The sequence below is a fragment of the Heteronotia binoei genome, chromosome 3, assembly GCF_032191835.1.
Source record: "Heteronotia binoei isolate CCM8104 ecotype False Entrance Well chromosome 3, APGP_CSIRO_Hbin_v1, whole genome shotgun sequence".
In the NCBI taxonomy this organism is placed as follows: Eukaryota; Metazoa; Chordata; class Lepidosauria; order Squamata; family Gekkonidae; genus Heteronotia; species Heteronotia binoei.
In genome coordinates this window covers 26,894,468-26,913,900 of record NC_083225.1, presented here as the reverse complement: position 1 = coordinate 26,913,900, position 19,433 = coordinate 26,894,468, and the positions used below count along the sequence as shown (strand labels likewise).

The following is a 19,433-nucleotide window of genomic DNA, read 5'->3' as shown; positions in this document are numbered from 1 at the left end:
AACTGAACCTCCTTAATGGTTTCTTCCTGGGATATTTTCCCCCAACCCGACAATTCAGTTCCCGCACTCACTCCCTTCTTTGCAATTAAAACCAAATTACCCCTGTCAAAATAAGGTTTTAGCATGTTTACATGGAACACTTTACATTGTTCCCCATCTTCACTTAAGTTCACTACATAGTTCACGCTGGAGACCTTATGGGCGATGGTATAAGGTCCCTCCCAGGCCACATCTAACTTGTTCTTCTTCCTGGGCTTCAACACCAGTACTCTGTCTCCTGGCTTGAACTCTCTGTCTCTGGACTTGGAGTCGTACCACTGCTTCTGCCGTCGTTGCGATCTTTTTATGTTGTCTGCAGCAGCCGTCCTCACCTCCTGCAGATGCTGTTGTAGTTCGTGTAGGTAAGAGATGACATCTGTCTCCTGGATGTCCTCGTTCCCGGACCACGCCTCTTTCAGAACATCAAGGGGTCCTCTGGCTTGCCTTCCATATAACAGTTCAAATGGACTGAACCCGGAACTTTCTTGGGGTACCTCCCTGTACCCGAAGAGCAGGTGTTGCAACCTCTGGTCCCAATCGTTGGGATGCTTGTATGCGTAAGTCTTTAGCATATGGTTCAGGGTGCCATTAAACCTTTCATTGAGTCCATTTGCTTGTGGGTGGTATGCTGTTGTGGTCACATGCCGGATTCCACAAGCTCTTAACAATTCTTGCATCACATTTGACATAAATGTGGTGCCTAAATCAGTCCCCATCTCTTTTGGAAATCCCAATCTTGAAAACACAGTCAATAGGGCTTCCGCCACTGTCTTTGCCTCAATATCCTTAAGTGGAACCGCTTCTGGAAACTTGGTGGCATAATCTACGATGGTCAGGATGTACTTGTTTCCCCTTCTGGTCACTCTGGAGATAGGACCAACGATATCTACTCCTATCTTCCCAAAGGCTTCTGTGACTATAGGGACTGGTTGTAATAGACTCTTAGTTTTGTCTAGAGCTTTCCCCACCATTTGGCAGGCTTGAAACGATTTATAAAAAGCCCTTATGTCCTTGCCCATATTTGGCCAAAAGAACCGTTCTTGCACTCGGTCCCTTGTCTTATTGATGCCAAGGTGAGAGGCCATGGGTGATGCATGAGCCAAATCCAACACTTGCATCCTATACTTTCTTGGCAGGACTAATTGCTTCTTTCTTTCCCATACTATCTTATGTTTTCTTTTTAAGGCCACCCGGTATAGTTTCTGGTCTATCACTTTAAATTGGCATGGGTGTTCAATTGTGATCTCAGTATCACTCACCCCAGTTCTCTGCCATAGTTCCTTCAGGCTGTCATCTTGTTGCTGTTCTCTCAGGAATTCTGCAGCAGGGATGGTCTGCAACATTGTTTCCTCTTCTTCTGCTGGTTGCTGTACCAACACCTCAGGTACCTGCTCCGGCCTGCTTCTTGTAACAATGTTGACAGGATTAGCTTGCTGTCTCTTTAATTCAGAAGCTAAATCATTGCCCAATAAAAGCGATGTTCCTATGTCACTCAGGACTCCCACAATCCAATCACCTTGGAACTCTCTATACTTGATAGGAACTTCTGCTAGGGCCACTTCAAATGTAGGTCCTTTAATGCCTTTTATGGTGTAAGATTTCCCAGGCAAATACTGATGACTTTTTACTAATTCTGGCTGTATTAGGGTAACATGCGCCCCTGTGTCCCTATAAGCCTTGACTTCCTTGTCATTTACTGTCACAGTCTCAGTATACTCCTCATCCAAGCTTTCCTGTAGCTTCCACACTTTCAGAACACTAGTGGGTCTTTCTGGTGGTGTGTTCTCTGGAAGTGAGGGGTTTGTTTCTACTTCTTTCTGTTGACCCTGCACCATTTTAACTGTTTTGGTTGGTGGGGTCTTTTTTCCTTTTTCTGGGCAAGTTCTGGCATAGTGCCCTATTGCCCCACATTGGAAACAAGCAGCCTGGGTCTTCCTGTATGGAGGTGGACTGTACCGCTTTGCAGGGTTGTTGTTACCCGCCCCAGACTTCTCTGGAGAGTTCCAGACTCGGGGTTTTTTTAGTTGGAGCAGTCCACATTGATCTCCCTAGATCTGATTCAATCTCATCTAGAATCATAGCTGCTTCTACTGTCTTCAATTTCTTGTCTCTCAGCACCCACCTATACTGAGAGGGGACTTGGTTATAAAACTGTTCCAAGCCCACTAAGTTTTTCAGGTCCTCTAAAGTGGAAACTTTACTCCCTTCTACCCATCTGTTCTGGGCTCTGTCTAACCGACAACCTAGTTGAGAGCATGTTTCTCCAGGCTTTCTTCTGATTTCTCTAAATTTTTTTCTGCTTTGCTCTGCTGTTAAGCCAAAGCGGACTCTGACCCTTTCCTTGTATAATTGATAATCAGAAGTTTCCTCATCCCTCAGTTCAGAGTAGATTTCACTCAACTCTCCACAGATCTGAGGTCTCAAATAAATCATTCTGTCCTCATCAGCAACTCTTAAATCCTTACAGGTTCTTTCAAAATTAAACAAAAAAGCTTCTACATCATCCCCTTTTTGGTACTTGGGGAATGTCTTTTGTTCTACTGTGAGTCGCCTCTCATTTCTAGTATCACGTTGAAACTCAGGCCTTCCCTGAATCTCCTGGAGTTTCAAACTGTACATTTTTTCCTCATGTACTCTCTCTCTTTCCGCTTCTCTCTCTCTTTGTTCTCTTTCTGCTTCCCTTTCTCTGCGTTCTCTGTCCTCTCTTTCTACTTGAATTTTGGCCATCTGAATTTCTTTTTCTGCTTCTGTTCTGGCCAATTCCAACTGTATTTTCATAGCCTCTATGCTCTGACTAGGATTCTCCTCAGGAATCTCTTCTTGTGTCTGCCCATCCCCCGTGGCTGTGGTAGTTCTCTTAGGAGGAGCCATTTCTGACAGGAATTTTTCACAGAACTGTCTTAATTCCTTTACTGCAGTGTCCCTCTACTTTCTGTGTGTCTTAGTGACACTTATTTTGGGGTTTTTCTTCGAAATCCCGACGCTGGCAACCAATTATAGCAGCGCCCGCCTCAAGGCCTCACTGGATCTCTATATTTTAGTCTCTTCGGGGTATTTTTACTTGTTCTGTTGATGGGACCACAGCAGCTTTGTTTATTCTTCCAACACAATATAGGCTCACGAGAACTTTAACTTAAACCACAGATTTATTGTAACAAAAAGTCTTAAACTGGGGATATGGGAGATATTTACATAGGCTAGTACGTTTGTTCTGTTGTTTCAGGCTTTACAATCACTTTTACTTTCTTGAGTCTTTCACAGTTACACGGTTCACAGTTTCCCTTCAACTCACTCTCCACCTCTAGCCAAGGTCTGGCCTCTTGGGATTGATGTGTCAAGTCTCACCCCTCGACTGGAGTCTCTCCTCTCAGCCCTTCTTGGTGTCTCAGACCCACATCCACTCCCTCAACCACCTCACTAGATCTTTAGAGTAGTTTCCTGGTGTCTGTGACCATTCCGGTCTTAACTGACTCACACACACACAGCCCTCTTGGCTGGTTTGGTCAAGCTGGCAGTCTCTGGAAGACTTCCCCGTCTCCGTCTCCAGCTTCTTCACAGGATCAGCTGTCCTCTCAGCCTCTACCAGGCCCGAACTGACCCTTTCAGTCTCTGTCAGACTTCACCACTGACAGACTTCTCTGACAGGCCTCCACTCTGTCAGACATCAACTGACTGAACTCCTGCCTCAGCAGTTTCTCTCGCTCAACTAACTTTTTCCCTCCCTGAGAGCTCTCAGCACTTTGCCCCCACCCTCAGGTCACCTGACGCAGCCCTGTGCGTCTTCAGTTTATGGTTAACCCATTGCTTTCCGTCACAGCGCACGCTGAAGGATGCCCTTTAACTCCATCGCGCACGCTGAAGGATGCCCTTTAACTCCATCGCGCACGCTGAAGGATGCCCTTTAGCTCCATCGCGCACGCTGAATGATGCCCTTTAACTCCATCACGCACGCTGAATGATGCCCTTTAAATCCATTTTCAGTGCACTTGCCAACTGGATTTTACTGTGTGAACTGGCAAAATCCTGTTGGAAAGTTCATTGAAAGTGGATTGAAAGTGCATTATTTAGTGTGTGTGTGATCACAGCCTAGGTTAGCTTTGCCTATCAGACTCTTAATGTGGTTCAAATGATATTGTCTTGCTTTGCTCCATTTTGTTCTTAAATCCACTGCAAATTTAATGTACATTTATCTGTGTAATATATTAATACATAAGAGCCCCGTGACGCAGAGTAGTAAAGCTGCAGTACTGCAGTCGGAGTCCTCTGTTCATGACCTGAGTTCGATCCCAGCGCAAGCTGGTTCAGGTAGCCGGCTCCAGGTTGACTCAGCTTTCCATCCTTCCGAGGTCAGTCAAATGAGTACCCAGCTTGCTGGGGGGAAAGCGTAGAGGACTAGGGAAGGCAATGGCAAACCACCCTGTAAAAAGTCTGCCGTGAAAACGTTGTGAAAGCAACGTCACCCCAGAGTCGAAATTGACTGGTGCTTGCACAGGGGACTACCTTTACCTTTATATTAATACATGCATGTATACTGAGAACTGTCCTTGGTTTGTAACTGAAGAGTATAATGAACAATGTGGTCTTGCATGACTTTTTTTTTTAACAGAACGTTTTAGAGCAGGGGCGTCAAACTCATTTGTTATGAGGGCCAGGTCTGACATAAATGAGACCTTGTCAAGCCAGGCCACGTGCCATAAAATGTAATGCCAGGTAGCGGAGACATAAACACAGACAAACACAATTAAATTTAAAAAAAAAAACTTAAATAAAACATGTTTAAAAGATTAGCACTCTTGCACTGTTTTATGTAGCAGTCTCTGATAACTGAAGGAAGCAAGAGAGAGGGAGAAAGAAGCAGACCTGCTTGCAGACCTGATAGCAGCCCTTCAGGGGCCTGATTCGGCCCCCAGGTCGCTCGTTTGACACCCCTGGTTTAGAGTGTAGTCTAACGGAGTGAAGCTTTTCTTCTTTGTTTTTGTTAGATATGCCAAAAATGGAGTAGGAGCACCTTTTATGGGAAGCCTAGCAGAGCGTAAGTATATTTTGGTGTTATGGTTGCTTTCTTTCTGAAGTTGTTACAAATATGTAGGTGTCAGAGGTGGGATTTGTGAGTCGCTAACATATACTGCATTGTATAGGTTTAACAGAGCACTGGTAGTCTATTTTTGCCCTGAACTAGATGGTCCAAGTAGCCCGATTTCATCAGACCTTGGAAGCTCAGCAGGGTCAGCCCTGATAAGTATTTGAATGGGAGGCCACCAAATTGAAAAATTAAATTAAATGAACATATGAAGCTGCCTTATACTGAATCAGACCTTTGGTCCATCAAAGTCAGTATTATCTTCTCAGACTGGCAGCGGCTCTCCAGGGTCTCAAGCTGAGGTTTTTCACACCTATTTGCCTGGACACTTTTTTGGAGATGCCAGGGATTGAACCTGGGACCTTCTGCTTCCCAAGCAGATGCTCTACCACTGAGCCACCGTCCCTCCCCCAAATTAACATCTCGTGATCCCTGGTCCTAAGGACGCCCAACTGGCTCCAATGAGGGCCGGGGCCTTTTTGGTCCAGGCCCCTACCTGGTGGAATGAGCTCCCGTTGGAGATCCGGGCCCTGCGGGACTTATCCAAGTTTTGCAGGACCTGTAAGACGGAGCTCTTCCACCAGGCTTTTAATTGATCTAGCGGGTATCCCCTGAAGTCATCACTTCCCCCAGCACCTTACTACCGAGGTGCTCAAGTTATGCTGAATACTACCAGCCTATGACTTGGCTAGATTGGCAGTCCCACTAGATTGGCTTTATGACTTGTTGCCAATGACGTGGATTTTTTTTTAATGTAATTTGATAATTTTGTAGTTGTGATATTGTTTAGCTTGGATGTGGTTTATTTAATCTTGCTCTAAAGTTTTTAATGTTGTAAGCCGCCCTGAGCCTGCTTGCGGGATAGGAAGGGATATAAATCGAAAAATTAAACTAAATTAAATTAAATTCAAAGAAATCTAAGGTTGCTATGCAGAGGCAGGCAATGGCAAACCACCTCTCAATGTCCCTTGTCTTGAAAACCCTTTTGTGATCACGCTAAGTTGGCTGCAACTAGATGGCAAAAAAAGAAAAAGGAAAAATAATGTTTTGGAAGATGCCTTCTGGAAGCATGCAGACCTGTCCTAGACGGAGGGGACTCACACAATCTGAAGGTTAAAGGAGCTACAAAACAAAGCTCAGGGAGGGACTCTGATAGTAGTTATATCAAGTCACACTCTGTTCAGTGTGTTTTTGGAGCATCCACCAACTTACACCCCCAACATAGGGTTGGGTATTCCTCTTAGAGTGGAGCGCTGGTTCATTTCATTCATCCTTCTCCCTGAAGGATGAAAGAGCCCCGTGGCGCAGAGTGGTAAAGCTGCCGTGGTGAAGAGTCCTAAGCTCTGCTCGCGACCTCAGTTCAATCCCTGGCGGAAGCTGGGTTTTCAGTTAGCTGGCTCCAGGTTGACTCGGCCTTCCATCCTTCCAAAGTCGGTAAAATGTGTACCCAACTTGCTGGGGGGAAAGTGTAGATGACTGGGGAAGGCAGTGGCAAACCACCCCGTAAAAAAAGTCTGCCATGAAAACATTGTGAAAGCAACGTCACCCCAGAGTCGGAAACGACTGGTGCTTGCACAGAGGACCTTTTCTACCTCTCCCTGAAACCGTATCTTGGTTAGGTAAATATAGTCCCTTAGAGTAAGTTCCCTTCTTTGTGTCTGTAAGCTATGCAGCCATTGTATCAACGATACTGGCTTTTCAGAGTCCTCCATTAGCTATTTTGCATTGCTGTTCTGCCTGTGATTAATACTATCTAAATACACTGATGCTCTTCTCTTCCCTCCCCCCCCCCCCACGCACTTAGTGTGTGACGTAATCTCTCAGATGCAGATGCTGTACCTGCTGCTGAGTCTGTGCATGGGCTGGGCCATCAGCAGAATGAAGAAAGCTCAGAGCAAACCTCTCCAGTGGGATTCCACTCCAACGTCCACGGCCATTGCTGCAGTTGTGGTCGCAGTGCAGGTCAGCCAGTTGTCACACTGTGGACCTCACTAAAAAAATGCTAAGCAAGAGGCTGAGCAAAATGAACATCGCCAGGACTTTTTTTGTAGAAAGGTATTATTAGTCAGAGAAGCAGTATACCAGGGCACAGGTATTATTCGTCAGAGAATTGTGCCAGGGCTGAAAAGGTAGTCTCCCCATCTAAGTGCTAACCAGAATGTGTATGTACAGAAACAAATGTACTTGGAAAAGTAGACTATTAGACTGGATAGAGCTAGGATTAGTAGTAGGCTAAGGTTGATATCTAGTAGTGGTTTTGGCATCATCTTAATTGCAAATGTGCGTGTGTTATTTTGCAGTGTCTCTTGTTAATCTGGGAGCAGTTTGAAGACACCAGTCACCACAGCTATCACTCGCACCACAGCATAGCAGGGGGACTTCTCACCGGCTTGAGGATTTGCCTGGCTTTGTCACTAGGCTGCGGACTTTACCAGATCATCCGAACGGAGAGAAGTACACTTAAAAGGGAGTTTTATATCACCTTTACAAAGGTACGTGTCTTGATGTGGGGATCTTTGTATCCAATGAGTATGAACTGTAGTGGAGAAATACCACGGAGGTGACTGTACACTGATCTCTGTGATTATTGAGTCAAAACTGTGCATAGGAGAGTCCACTGTGCATAGGAGAGCCAGTTTGGTGTAGTGGTTAAGTGTGTGGACTCTTATCTGGGAAAACTGAGTTTGATTCCGCACTCCTCCACTTACACCTGCTGGCATGGCCTTGGGTCAGCCATAGCTCTGGCAGAGGTTGTCCTTGAAAGGGCAGCTGCTGTGAGAGCTCTCTCCAGCCCCACCCACCTCACAGGGTGTCTGTTGTGGGGGAGGAAGGTAAAGGAGATTGTGAGCCGCTCTGAGACTCTTCGGAGTGGAGGGCGGGATATAAATCCAATATCATCATCTTCTTCTTCACTGGCTTCCAGGGATTTATCTTCATGGGCATTTGTAGTTGGGTGGTTCAGGTCACCTCCCACACATGTACAAGCACTTGGTCTCAAGAGTAGTCCTGCTGACTCACTGTATGAGTCTTTCTCTAGATCATTTTCTAGGTCAGAAAATGTGTAGAACAGGGGTGTCGAACTCATTTGTTACGAGGGCTGGATCTGACATGAGACCTTGTCAGGCCAGGCCATGTGTGTACCTATTTAAGATTTGGTAGCAAAGATATAAATTTTATAAAGTACACAGACAAACGCGAATATATTTTTTTAAAAACTTAGAACATGCTTAAAACATTAGCACTCATTGGTCTTAAAGATGCTTTATTTGTATTTTTCCCATGGGATCCAGGGAACTGGGCAAAGGAAGCTCTGGCCCTTTCCTTCCTTACCCAAGGGACTGAGGGGTGGGGGGAGGAGCCTCAGCCAAGAGAAGGAAGAGAGGCTTGGCTCAGTAGCTCTGCTGTGCAATTGAGAGAGGCTCCCTTGGGGAGGAGCCTCAGCCAATGGAGAAAATAGAGGTTTTGCTCTGTAGCTTCTGTACAATTGAGTAAGTCTTGCAAAGCAAGCTGTTATGCAGAAGGAAGCAAGAAATAGGGAGAAGGAAGCCGATGACAGCCAATTGCTTGGGGGCCTGATAGGAGCCCTCTGAGGGCCTGATTTGGCCCCCGAACTGCACATTTGACCCCTCTGGTGTCATTGTGTAGAACATTGAGCCTGTATAGAATGCTGAGAATGGATAGTAGGGTACCACCACAAAATGGCTGCCACAGGAAGCTGACCCAAGCAGAAAATGGCTGCCATGGTGGGGAATTAGAAAATGTTGAGCAGTTTCAATCGAGGCTTCCTCTTGTTTACACACGGATGTTCCCTGCAGGCCCAAAGGCGATGTGTCCTGGGTCCTTCTGAAGTAGCTCCTGCTCTGAAGAGGTTGAGGAGAGCCAGAGTCGGAGCTTTACATTCAGGAAGAGGTGTTTTCAGGAAAAAGCCAGTGGACATCCAGAAATTTCATCAGTGGGCACCACATTGCTCATCACTGTTGTAGGTTATGAAATGCCAGCAGCTAAACAGATTCAGGATGAGGATGGGAAAGATCTTTGTTTGGTGTGATCCTCCTTGTTGCGCAGTGACTACATTTCACTGCAGGCTGGACGATCGTGTGCCTAGTAGTTCTGTGTCTACACTTGTACTGAGGGAAGCTTTTTACACTGTTAAAAGTTTTCAGATGATGCCTTCACTATGTTTGGCAGGTGATACTGTAGTACCCCAAGTGCTGTATTCAGTTTGTGGCAAAGGAACAGTGGAAGATAACCATGTGTTGTTAGTTTTGCTGTTCTTTTTTTAAAAATTGTGCTACTAGTTTCTTTGCCGGTGACTAAAGGAATGTCTCAACTGGACATATATGGTGTTCTTGTTCATTTACAGAAATGAACCAGACCAACAGAAATTTACAGACCAACCAGTCCTGTAACTAATTAGAAGGTATTATAAGAGTCCAGCTCTTCTAGGAGAAGAAATACCATCTGATCGTAAAAATATGATTCATGATCTTTTAAATGGCAGCTTAAAATACTTGCTAATCTCTGGCAGAGAACCAAGAAACCTGAACAGCTAATTGTGGATGAATGACGGTTGGCAAATCTCTAAACTTCCCAAATCGACAGAATTTGTATGGCTAAGAGACGAGAGGCAGTCAAAGTCTGCCTTCATAATCGTTGGCGACCGTTCATCAGAAATAGAGATGAAGTATTAAATTGTTTAACTATTCTGCATTTGATAAAGTAACGTTAACTTTTTGGTTATGTAAAAAAAAGAACATTATAGATAGTGTGTGTGCGTGTATAGGTCATGTAAATACATTAAAAAACCCAACCTGTTGTGTATGTGGACTCATGCAGTATGCTTTTACCAGTGTCCCTGCCTGGCTCATGGGAGCCTTTAGGTCTGAGCTTGGGGACTCAGGAACGATGGGCAGTAGGATCCAAATCCCTGCTGCCCTCGTCCAGTCCCAGGCCCCCTGCTGGTTCAAATGACCCAATGGTGTCCTAGCGCGGGAACCTTGAACTGTATATAGTTGGCCCCGTTGGTCCAGTTTCGTAGTCTTCTAGTTTACACGTTATCGTGCTGTAACTAATAAAGAGAGCTACGATCACTGCAACCGCGTCTCCTCCTTGCATTGAACCCACTATATTATATATCCACTGTAGAAATTCCGTGGCTCGAATCTTTCACTTTTGCTCTCTTCCTCTGGCATTGGCCAGTGTTTTGAGAGGAGCCTCAGAGTCCCAGTGTGAGAGGGATCCACTTCATAGCGGAGGGCCGCCTCTTCAGCAACCATAGCAAAGGGCTCTTAGAGCAAAGGTATAGGAGCCAAGTTTGTGCTTCACTGTCTGTTTTTAAAATTCCGTTTTAAGAAATGACGCTTTAAAATCTGGATGATTGTATACTTACTAATTTGTTGTAAGATGGTGTAGCTATTTTATGCAGTGTTCTATTGTGGATTTTTACTTTTACTTCTTTTAGGCCAGGGGTGGCCAACAGTAGCTCTCCAGTTTTTTTTTGCCTACAACTCCCATCAGCCTCAGCCAGCATAGCCAATGGCTGGGGCTGATGGGAGTTGTAGGCAGAAAACATCTGGAGAGCTACCGTTGGCCACCCCTGTTTTAGGCCATTTTGCTGTGACTTTTTTTTAATCATATAAGCCAGCTGAAACAAATGCATTCTGAACTGAGCTCTGCAGAAAACTGGCATATTGTGTTGTATCTATTCTTGTACAGTCCCACTCAATGAGTAATCTAACGCTTGGAGGACAATAACAGATGAGAGTCTTTACTCAGTGAGGCATGCTTTACCCCAAGTCTTTGTAACTTTGTGTGACTTGATGTAGAACTAGCCTGTTCTTGAGTTAACAGAGTGCTGGATTTTTAACTCGTGGAATAAAAGTGTAAACCAAGCGCCAGTTAATGGTCAGGTCACTTTATGGTAGGAACAGATGAAAGTAGCTAATGAAGACCAATTCTTCTTTTTCAGGGCTGCGTTCTGTGGTTTTTGTGTCACCCCTGTCTTGTATCCATATCTCTAATGTTTAGAGACTATCAGAGAGAGAAGGTGAGTACGGACAGCATAGTCAAGACGCTTTTAAAAACCTGGATCTCAATGAAATATTTTTATGCATGTTCGGTATTTATGAGTGAGCTTCAGAATCTTTTTTGAGCGAACACCTCTCACCAATGCTGTGAGGAAGGTATGCGGCTGAAGTGATCTATTCTGTATTGTTCAGAACAGGGAGGAAGAAGATGATGATATTGGATTTATACTCCGCCCTTCAATCTGAGTCTCAGAGCGGCTCACAATATCTTTTATCTTCCTCCCCCACAACAGAGGCCCTGAAAGGTGGGTGGGGCTGAGAGAGCTCTGCCAGAAGCTGCCCTTTCAAGGACAGCTCTGTGAGAGCTATGGCTGACCCAAGACCATTCCAGCAGCTGGGGGAGTGGGGAATCAAACCCAGTTCTCCCGGATAAGAGTCTGCGTGCTTAACCGCTACTGCTAAGGCAGTATCCCAAGGGCAAATCTATTAGACCGATTCTTTAAAATATTTGTAAATAGTCAAGCGGAGCCAGGAAGCAGCACCTCAAAATGGGTTCGTTGGAGACCAAGATCCTCCCAGCCTTTTCCTTAGCAGCTAACAGCACACATAGGTGAATTTATGTGGCTTCCTCACTCCTTTACCAAGCTGGGAACTAGTGGGCTCACATACAGAGCCTGCCACAGTCAGATAAAGCCCACCGCTGTTCTCAGGTGAGCGGCTGTATCGCTCCACAGCGCTCTCGTGCTCCCCATGGTGAGTGGACTGTGCGCGAGTACGATTGTGCAGAAAATTTGGAAGGACAGTATGCCCCTGCCAACACAAAGGAACACTTTCGCATTACTCGCCTCCCAGGGCATCTGGAGAAAGTACATTTATTCCCGACAGCCGCATTAATTAGCACGATATAGTTCCATTGACGGCTGCATACTTTTTCCTCCCCGTTCTTTTGGGAAGGAGACTCGGCGCAGTGGATTATTCTTCCTCCGTATGGAGTCTGTTAGAGCGGTTTCTGCAGCCACTTAAATGCTGTACCTGAAAAATGGCAGGTCCCAGACTGTGCGGCTGTGAAACAAGGCTATTAAAGCCCCCCTTCTTAAGAGTCCGCTGCAGGGCAAACAGAAGTTTTGAACTGCAGAGGTTCAAGTACGTGTGACATCCACCCCGTCTCCCTACGGGGGCTCCTCTGGTCACCCTCGACCGCTCTTCTGGCTTCCTACCCCCGGGCCAGAAGTCTCAGAATGGGAGGGGGTCTGGTTATAGCACCTTCGATCCCTTCCTCCCCAGCTACTCAGACACGCTCCACTCTCATAAGAACATAAGAGAAGCCATGTTGGATCAGGCCAATGGCCCATCCAGTCCAACACTCTGTGTCAACAGTGGCCAAAAAAAAACCCCAGGTGCCATCAGGGGCCAGGACACTAGAAGCCCTCCCACTGCCCCCCCCCTCAAAACACCAAGAATACAGAGCATCACTGCCCTGGACAGAAGGCTCTCTCTGGACTCCCAGCCAGTGTCTGCCTCTCCTCCTCCACCTCCTAATCGGCCCCCTCTTATTTGTTCCCTTTAACCCTTCCCATCACCAAGAGTTCCCCCTTGCTCGAGCCCACCCCTGCCTTTAAGCCAGAACACCCAGGTGGGGCCACTTCCTCCTGTCTCTGATGCTGAATCTCTGAATGAACTAAATCCAGCTGGAAGTCCCGGTGGAGAAGAACCAGCAGTTTTGGCCGCAACAGCAGTGAAACGAGGATCAGGTCCTCGTGTTCGTTCGAGATAGATTAGCGCTCAGATTCTTGCGTCCGGAGCAGTGTGCCCTTCTGATACAAATGTGACCAGGGTGAAATTCTAGCAGGAGCTCCTTTGCATATTAGGCCACACACCCCTGATGTAGCCAATCCTCCAAGAGCTTACAAGGTTCTTTTTTTGTAAGCTCTTGGAGGATTGGCTACATCAGGGGTTTGTGGCCTAATATGCAAAGGAGCTCCTGCTAGAATTCCACCCCTGGATGTGACAATTGCTGTGGACATGGACCCTCAGTGGATTGGATTTGGATTGGATTTTGGATTTATATCCCGCCCTCCACGCCGAATCTCAGAGTCTCAGAACAGCTCACAATCCCCTTTAACTTTCTCTCTCGCATCAGACACCCTGTGTGGTGGATGGAGCTGAGAGAACTCTCCCCAGAAGCTGCCCTTTCAGGGACAGTTGTGAGAGACCTATGGCTGACCCAAGGCCATTCCAGCAGGTGCAAGGGGAGGAGCGGGGAATCAAACCCGGTTCTCGCAGATAAGAGTCCGCACGTTTAACCACTACACCAAACTGGCTCTCACCAAACTTGTGCATGAGTTGCAACCTAGAAGAGGGTTGGCAGCTGGCTTTCCTGCAGGAGAGAGACTCCTGACTTGAAGCCACTTAATTCCCAGTCTTCCGACCCAGAAGACCAAGGAGCCTGCATTGTTTATTGGTATATTTTGTGCCTAGTCCAGAAGCAGCAGCCAGCCGTTGCGGTGTAGCGGTCAAGAGAGGTGGACTCTGATCCAAAGCGCCTTCTGGGATTCCCCACTCCTCCACATGAAGCCTGCTGGGGTGACCTTGGGCCACTCACAATTCTCTCAGAACTTTCTCAGCCCTCACCTACCTTAGATCACATCTATAATTGGGAGAGGAAGGGAAGGCAAATTGCACCTCATAGGCAGAGGAGGGGAAGGCAATTGTATGCCTATTCGAGACTCCTTAAAGGAAAGGTCCCCCGTGCAAGCACCAGTTGTTTCCAACTCTGGGGTGACGTTGCTTTCACAACGTTTTCACGGCAGACTTTTTACGGGGTGGTTTGCCATTGCCTTCCCCAGTCATCTACACTTTCCCCCCCAGCAAGCTGGGTACTCATTTTACCAACCTCGGTAGGATGGAAGGCTGAGTCAACCTCGAGCCGGCTACCTGAAAACCCATCTTCCACTGGGGATCAAACTCAGGTCGTGAGCAGAGCTTAGGACTGCAGTACTGTAGCTTTAACACTCTGCGCCATGGGGCTCTGTAAAGTAGAGAAAAGGAGGGCATAAAAAACGTGCAGGTTGGCAGCCGTTTTGGCCTGAAGCAGTGTTCCCTCTAAGCTGAGTTGGTGTGAGCTAGCTCACAGATTTTTGGCCTCCAGCTCACACATTTTTGTCTTAGCTCAGGAAGATGGCCCCAGAGCACACTAATTTACGCAGCAGCTCACAGTTTTAATGGCCAGTAGATCACAAAGCAGAAAGACTCCACAGTTTAGAGAGAGTCCTGGTCTGAAGCAGTAGAACAAAGTTGGAGTCCAGTAGCATCTTTAAGACCAACAAAGTTTTATTCAGAATATAAGCTTTTGTGTGCATGCACACTTCAGCCAGTTTGTTGTTGTGGTTAAGTGGGCAGACTCTTATCTGGGAGAACCGGGTTTGATTTCCCCCTCCTCCACTTGCACTTGCTGGATGGTCTTGGGTCAGCCATAGCTCTCGTAGGGGTTGTCCTTGAAAGGGCAGCTGCTGTAAAAGCTCTCTCAGCCCCACCTACCTCACAGGGTGTCTGATGTGGGGTGGGAAGGTAAAGGAGATTGTGACCACACTGAGACTCTGAAATTCAGAGTATAGGGCGAGATATAAATTGAATATCTTCATCATCATCATCAGACGATGAAATGGGGTACAGGGAGCAGTGCTACATAGAGCTGGTAGGCAGTGGTTAAGCTGCAAAGCAGTACAAAGTTAGAATCCAATAGGGAGAATGTTGAAATTAACAAATTGAAAGATGTATGGCACAAAACATGGTCTGCCTGTCCACAGCCTCGTTGCTTATTACCACTCGGAAGACTCGCAACTGTCTTCATGAACTTTTTCCCGCTGTCAATCATTTTTTGTTTCAGACTGTGTGAGTTTCTGACTTGTCAGTGAAATGTGGTGGGGCAAAGGAATGCACGCCTCTGCATTATAATGCAGGGCCCACCCCTGTCGAAGAAGCCAAGAAAGTTTGAAGCAGCAAACGGAAGCCTTTGCTTTTGTGCGGTGTAACACAAAAGGCTTTAGACATCTGTTGGCATTTCTTTATTGTGTTGTACACTGGCACCTGAGTGTGACAGCTTGGTTGGGACTTTGGGTCTCCCGTTATACGCTCGTGTAACAATCAGTCTGTCCTACATGTTGTCGCAGTGCAAATGCTTGGGACATTTTTATGCCAGTGGGGACTGTACTGATTAATAAACTACAAACTTGATTCCCCCCCCCCTGCATGGATACACAAAGACTTAATATAAAAGACTCTTATCCATGCAGCCCTTTGCCCCCACAGTGATTCTTGTAGGAGGGTTTTTTGGGGGGGGAGGAGGTGTTGTTGATAATGACAAACATAGATCGGCATTTCCAGAAATGCAGCTTTACTAAGATGAGACTCCCCCCCCCTTGACAATGTTTGTCTTGTTGCCCCATTCTAACAGCCCATTTTCATGAGAAAGCCATTGAAGAAATGGTACCTAGTGGGGGGAGGGGTCGCCTATGGCATGAATGGGCTCTAGGAAAGGAAAGGTCCCCTGTGCAAGCACCAGTCGTTTCCGACTCTGGGGTGACGTTGCTTTCACAACATTTTCACGGCAGACTTTTTATGGGGCGGTTTGCCATTGCCTTCCCGAGTCACCTACACTTTCCCCCCAGCAAGTGGGTCCTCATTTTACCGACCTCGGAAGGATGGAAGGCCGAGTCAACCTGGAGCCGGCTACCTGGACTCTAGGGTAGTGGTAAATGCATAGGCATAGTGTCGTTATAGAGGTTCCACTGCACTACGAAGGTTAGAATGAATGATCCATCACCAACAGCCCCACCCACCATATTGTGTCAGCTTTTTAGAAACCTTTTGTTTAACCTAACAAGTCTACAGGAACCTAACTGAGAGAGCCACTTTGGTGTAGTGGTTAAGTGCACAGACTCTTATCTGGGAGAACCAGGTTTGATTCCCTCCTCCTCCACTTACAGCTGCTGGAATGGCCTTGGGTCAGCCATAGCTCTGGCAGCCATAGCAGCTGAAAAGCGCAGCTGCTGTGAGAGTCCTCTCAGCCCCACCCACCTCACAGGGTGGGGGAGGAAGGTGAAGGAGATTGCAAGCCGCTCTGAGACTCTGAAATTCAGAGTGGAGGGCAGGATATAAATTCAATGTCGTCATCTTCTTCTTTAGGCTGATCGATGGATTTCCCAAATCAATCCAGAAACCAAATACTGTTCTAGTATTTCTGGCTCTAGCCTTGTTCCCACAAACTGCATCCAAACCCCTCCCTGAACCTCAAAGCTGTCTTTCATTGGTGGTGGCCAAGTGAGTAGGCGTGGACACTGCCAGCTCCTCCTCCTAAGAGGATGCCACTGGTTTTGTTGTTTTTGAGCCACAACCAGGATTTTTTTTTGTAGCAGAAACTCCTTTGGATATTAGGCCACACACCCCTAATGTAGCCAATCCTTCAAGAGCTTACAGGGCTCTTAGTACAGGGCCTACTGTAACCTCCAGAAGGATTGGCTACATTAAGGGTGCGTGCAAAGGAGCTCCTGCTACAAAAAAAAGCCCTGGCCACAACACAGGAAAAAGCTTTTTTATGCACCATCAGCCCAAGCAGTCACCCTGCGCCCAGGGTAGTCCTGGGAGTGTCTGGATCCAAAGGAACTTAAAAGGCTACAATTCTGAAATGATTTTGTGTTGTAATATGCAGTGATATATTAGAGGTACCCAGAATGGTCATTAGGCAGGGGCACGCATCGAAGCACGAACTGCAGTTTGTGCTAAAAATGTCCGATCCATGGTTTGTTATGAATCGGTTCGGCAAATGGTGCTGCATTTGAAATAAAAACAAAACGGCTTTTTTGGGAAGTGGTTTGACTGTCGTTATCGGCAGGGGATCATGCTGCGACATGCCGTGCGTGATGATGTCACCCAGAAGCGACGTTGTCGCCCTGGGTACATCACTGGAGGGATGCTCTATCACATGATAGAACGTCCCCCAATGACATGCCTGATGCAATAACATCACTTCCAGGTGATGTCATTGCATAGGGCACCTCATTGTGCACCTGTGCTTTCTAGCCCTCCCCGAACTGAGCGAACCAACGAACCACAAATTGTTTGAAAAATTTAAAAAAAAAACACGAAGTGAACTGAACCACTGAATTGGGTAACCCAAAGAACCACAAAATGAACCACTAGGGTCACATTCCGTGTCCGTGCCTAACGGACATCCTTGTGCACCCCGCAGTAGCTCTTCTGGTAATGCAAGCTGAACTTCTAGACTTACGTTTGGGTATTCCAGAACCCCTCTTGACTATATCCAAAAAGCTCCATATGTGTTGTACAGCAAATATTTTTGTTCTTTCTGCAAGCAAGTCATTTTGGTAAACCCCCTGTTCCCTGCTTGTATCTTTTAGATTATTACCATTGGTGTCACCCTCTGCCAGTTGTTCTCCATGATCCTCCTGTACCGGCTTTTCGTTTCCCACAGTCTTTATTGGGAAGTGTCTTCGCTCTCATCAGTGACGTTGCCACTCACTGTAGCATCCGGACATAAAAGTCGACACCACTTCTGAGACGCTGCGGAGGAAGGTTTATTGGCAAAAGTGCAATATGAGACTTGGAAACGCGACTCTTTTCAGCACTCAATCCCAGAGAATCCAGATGTTCAGACTAAGCATTTTGATGTTGTTGGATTGCAATGAGTTGAGAGATAAGAGATGTTTGATGAAAACGAGCGACTAGCAAATAGGTCGTCTTTTGTTGTCTCGGATGAGAACGACAGAGAAGCGAAGACGACAGAGAAGCAAAACAAGTCCATAGCCCGGATTGCTTTTCACTCCAAAACTGCCTTGTTTTAAAAATCGGAGCGTGATCCAAATCACAGTAAATCACAAAGCTTAAACATAGAACAAGTTTTGTAACTAATGCGTTGGCATAATGTTGCTTTTTTAACTTATGTTTGAAATGAAGTGCAATTTAGGCATAGGTTTAAAAGAACTTGAAAACTGTTAGCACCCAAGAAACCAATGTGAAATGTTTACAGCAAACTGTCGTTCTCATTATTTGTGCGCGAGCGCATACTTTTAAAAAGTGTCTTGAGATATGGATGCAGTTCAGATATCAGTTTGCTCTCCTACTGCTTCTTTTGCATTCCACGTTTTTAGCCGACGTTAAAAGAGCAAGCGGGCAATGGGCTAACCACGCCGGATTTTTATGTTTATTTTAAATGGCAACATTAGGGGTTATGAAAACAGCCGGCCGGCCTCTCCCAAAGCGAGGGAAGCAAGTGGAATGTGCGACACATTTTAATCCCGATATAATTCATTACTCTTACATTGAGGATTCAGTCGTAATTAAGCCATAGACACAGATTAAATTAGCAGAAGCATTTCAAATAAACGTTCGTTTCAGTCATCAACTACCCATGAATTCCTGCCCAAGGATACTTAATCAGGATTAAATTTTCTATGAATAATTGAGAAACAAAATACTCACTGGATTTGTTATAATCCATGTTGGCATAGAGTTCTAAGTAGTTGCCATCTACCAACGGTTGTAATAGAACCGTACTTTTCAGATGATGCCTACCGTTCAGATGGCTGTCGTAAATGTATAGTTTATTGAAGTGCCTGTTTATTGACCAAGATGAAAATTGCATGGACTTTTTTCTTGGCTACATAAAAAGAGCATTCCCATTAATTGACCGTTTCTTGTCATTCAGCGCTTCCCCCCCCCCCCGGCCCCCATATTTTAAAGCAAAGACTGGTTTGCTGGGGGAACCCTGAAGCTCAATTTTTGTCTTAAAAATATACTTCCTTTACGGTCGATCACAATTGCAGGCTCGAGCCTGCGCCTGTGCTGTTTTTGTGTACCCTCACGGGGAAACAGGCGTGAAAGCTGATTGATTCATGCCTATTTGCTCGTCCCAGTTGCTCTAAGGCAGCGCTGGCTCACGCCGTGTTGATCCAATTGCCAGAAGAAAGGAAGAGAAGGAGGACATACAAGAACCAGTGCCACCTATTTAGCCTAAATTCCCACTTCATCTCTCAAACCAGGATTAGCACCAGTTGCTGTAAATATATTCTCAAAGTATTTGCTCTTGAATTGTGTGGGTCTCGAAGCCCATAGTCACCCAGCTTGGAGAAGGCATTTCTCTCCTTAAATCACTTCTCCAAGCCAAGCCAGACAGCAGCTTGGAGAATGCATCTGAAGTTAAAGTTGCTTGCTTTCCACTTCTCCCTCCTCCCTCCCCATCTATTCTTCCTTCCTTCCTTCCTTCCTTCCTT

The 19,433-nt window shown here is 46.2% G+C and overlaps 1 protein-coding gene across 1 annotated transcript in view; it reads left to right on the top strand.

The window, feature by feature from the left end:
- Positions 1-18,194, top strand: part of GPR180 (G protein-coupled receptor 180) — a 130,849-nt gene extending 112,655 nt beyond the window's left edge. The window contains exons 5-9 of the mRNA XM_060233616.1: positions 5,022-5,071; positions 6,924-7,081; positions 7,420-7,611; positions 11,088-11,165; positions 17,562-18,194. Of these exons, the coding sequence (XP_060089599.1) occupies positions 5,022-5,071; positions 6,924-7,081; positions 7,420-7,611; positions 11,088-11,165; positions 17,562-17,720 (637 nt within the window). The 3' untranslated portion in view covers positions 17,721-18,194. The remainder of the gene's footprint in view (positions 1-5,021; positions 5,072-6,923; positions 7,082-7,419; positions 7,612-11,087; positions 11,166-17,561) is intronic.
- The last annotated feature ends 1,239 nt before the right edge of the window (positions 18,195-19,433 follow it).